The 2,941-nt window shown below is 40.9% G+C and overlaps 1 protein-coding gene across 1 annotated transcript in view; it reads right to left on the reverse strand.

The window, feature by feature from the left end:
- cdc27 (cell division cycle 27) overlaps nucleotides 1-2,628 on the reverse strand; it is a gene marked incomplete in the record, with an annotated part of 21,724 nt that extends 19,096 nt beyond the window's left edge. Inside the window, 1 exon segment of the mRNA XM_014023172.1 lies at nucleotides 2,449-2,628. Within this exon segment, the coding sequence (XP_013878626.1) occupies nucleotides 2,449-2,475 (27 nt within the window).
- Nucleotides 2,629-2,941: the final 313 nt, after the last annotated feature.

Here is a 2,941-nt window from a genome sequence, read left to right on the forward strand (position 1 = left end):
CTTTAATATTGTTTATTTACTGTCTTAGTTGTGTGTGGTTTTTAATTTACATTTTGTTGTTCTTTGTTTTTTTATTCAAGTGCATTTTTGTTAGAGACTGAGAGTCCATTTTGTTAAACATTCTTTAAAAATTAAAGTTTATTGATTTATTACACTTACATATTACGCTTTTATAATTATTAGTTGTAAAACGGTCACCAGGCAATATTATCGCTTATCGCAATAATTTTTGAGACAATTAATCGCCCAGCAAAATTTTTTATCATGACAGGCCTATTAACATTAGACCCTCCTGAACACACAAACATGAATTAATGTGAGACACTCCTGGACACAGACATGTAGTCTTTATCTAACTTTATCTATCATTCATTCATTCATTCATACATTCATATATACATACATTAGGGTTGGGCATAATCGTATCGTGTGTGATTAATCGTCAAAAAAAACATTAATCAATTAATTTTTGGCACTTGACAATTAATACRATTAATGCCACCAGTTAGAATCCGTTCGCTGCTCCTCTCAGCTTCAAATATGACGAACATCAAAAAAGTTCTGTAACTTATTTATCAACACAATTTAAAATTTGATGTAAAGCCTGAAATCTATAATTTTGACACAATTTGGAACAGATTTTTATGAAGAGCAAATCTTTCCCCACTAAATCGGTCATGTGACTATGAAATAAGGGTGTCCAGGGACTCCAGGGGATTAATCGTCAAATTAATCGTTATCGGCTAAATACCACAATTAATCGTGATTTATTTTTTTTGCCAATATTGCCCAACCCTAACATACATACATAATACATACATACATAAATAAATAAATAAATAAAGCTTTCATCAGAACCTCCTATTTCTGATGAAAGTCCAGGAAAAGGAAGCTGCAGTGACAAAAACAGAAAACTGTTTTTTCCACAGAAGCTGAGGCTTCGGCCTAACGATCTGTTTATATTTATTCAACAGCTGAGCAGGAGCAGCTGCTGCTCCGGTTAGGCTGGGATTTGTGATGTGACCAGCCCCTAATTATAATTCATATCAGGCCTTCAGTTTCTCTCATCCAAACTGAAAATCATCAATAAATAATTAAATATAGAACATCCGCCATCAGACAGGAAATAGCAGCGTTTAAATGTGACTCTGAGGAAACACCAGTGGACTTCTAAGAAAAGAGACATTATTTTTACAGTCACCAGTGCCAGAGTGGTTATTTGTGCTCCTCTTACAGGATAAAACTGGCCAGAGCTTCCTTAAAGTTTTCACCAAGGTCGCAGAGACTCAACGTTTTGCCTTGTTGTTCAGTGGAGATAAAAAATGTCTGTTTCCAGTTTTACAAATGCTTGTGCTTTAAGATGCTTGTAATGTTGAGAAAGATGCTACCATGTATGTAGATAATTATAAATAGCTTTTGGTGATGTGTCTTGAATATCACTGCTACCAGGCTGTGTTTCTCTGCTAAAATGGACCTCAGAAGAAACATGTTAACACATTTCCCCTAAAATTTTATTTCTTTAAACAGGATTTAAAAGGGAAAACTGAGAAGCTGCAGGGAGAGGAAACAGATTTCATCACAACACCGGCAGCTAGCTGCTGTTAGCAGAGGCTAACCAGCTGCGAGCTAACCCGATTCTGCTCATTTTTGGAGTTAAAACAGATCCATAAAATCCCGGCACAGCACCAGCAGAACAGAACCTGCTTTCGGACAAAGTTTCAAGCTGAAATCGTGTAAAAATAAAAACGTTAAAAAGGGAAGCTCGGGCTCGGTGAGCCAGCTAACACAAAGCTAACTGTTAGCATTAGCAGACAAATGTACAGATTTGATAAAACCCTGTTCATTAACAATAATATACGTTTATACATTACGTTTAAATAAAATAAACACTCGGCAGAAAGATTCGGGATTAATTATTTCATCAAACATGATTACTTAGTTTGAACCTAAACTTTAAAAACTGTTTTACTCTTCAGAGCAGGACAGCTGACCTGGGCCAGAATGGAGCATCAAAACAAACATAATGAGGACACGTTAAGTTTTTATTATTATTGTCATAAATAACAAATAAATAAGAAACATCGTGGTTCAGATTAATGCCGAAGGAATGTCTAAACACAGCCGTGTCACAAAACATCACAGAAATCCCAATCCGTGGATTTTGCGGACAACAAGGAACATTTCAATTTGACTGATTTTTAACCGACTTCAGTTTGATTCATGGATGTTACCAGCTAGCAGCTTCRGTCTTTAACTAAAGATCCGACAACMGTGCCACAAAGCCGGAAGAACGTCGAGGAAAGCTCCCGGCTGTGAGCGGCTAGCTGCGGGGCCTGCGGCGGGCACCGGGCTGCCTTAGCGCGGACTCACAGCAGCCGAGGCCGGCTCGGTAAAAAAAAAAAAAAAACTCGCCTCGTCAGTCATGACAACATGACGAGCTGCTCCTACCTGGACAGGTTCCTGCAGCACCGTCATTCCGCTTCCAAAGTCCGTCTATCGGCTTCGCTCGTCTGTTTCTTTCTTCACTTCAGTCTCTAGGAAGACCTGCGGCCGAACATTTGAACGTACCGACCGTTACCTGCCGAGCACAGCCGAAGAGTCCCGATGGCCGCCAGCCCGAACACAGCCGAAGAGTTCCGATGGCTGCCAGCCCGAGCACAGCCGAAGAGTCCCGATGGCTGCTAGCCCGAGCACAGCCGAAGAGTCCCGATGGCCCGAGCACAGCCGAAGAGTCCCGATGGCTGCCAGCCCGAGCACAGCCGAAGAGTTCCGATGGCTGCCAGCCCGAGCACAGCCGAAGAGTCCCGATGGCTGCCAGCCCGAGCACAGCCGAAGATTTCATGAGTAGGCGTCCGAACAGGGCCGAATAACGCCGAATTGAACAGGGACTGACTGCGCCCCCTTCTGGTAGAATTTGATATACATATACATACATATATAC

Source organism: Austrofundulus limnaeus, unplaced genomic scaffold (genome assembly GCF_001266775.1).
Source record: "Austrofundulus limnaeus strain Quisiro unplaced genomic scaffold, Austrofundulus_limnaeus-1.0 Scaffold358, whole genome shotgun sequence".
NCBI classification, from domain to species: domain Eukaryota; kingdom Metazoa; phylum Chordata; class Actinopteri; order Cyprinodontiformes; family Rivulidae; genus Austrofundulus; species Austrofundulus limnaeus.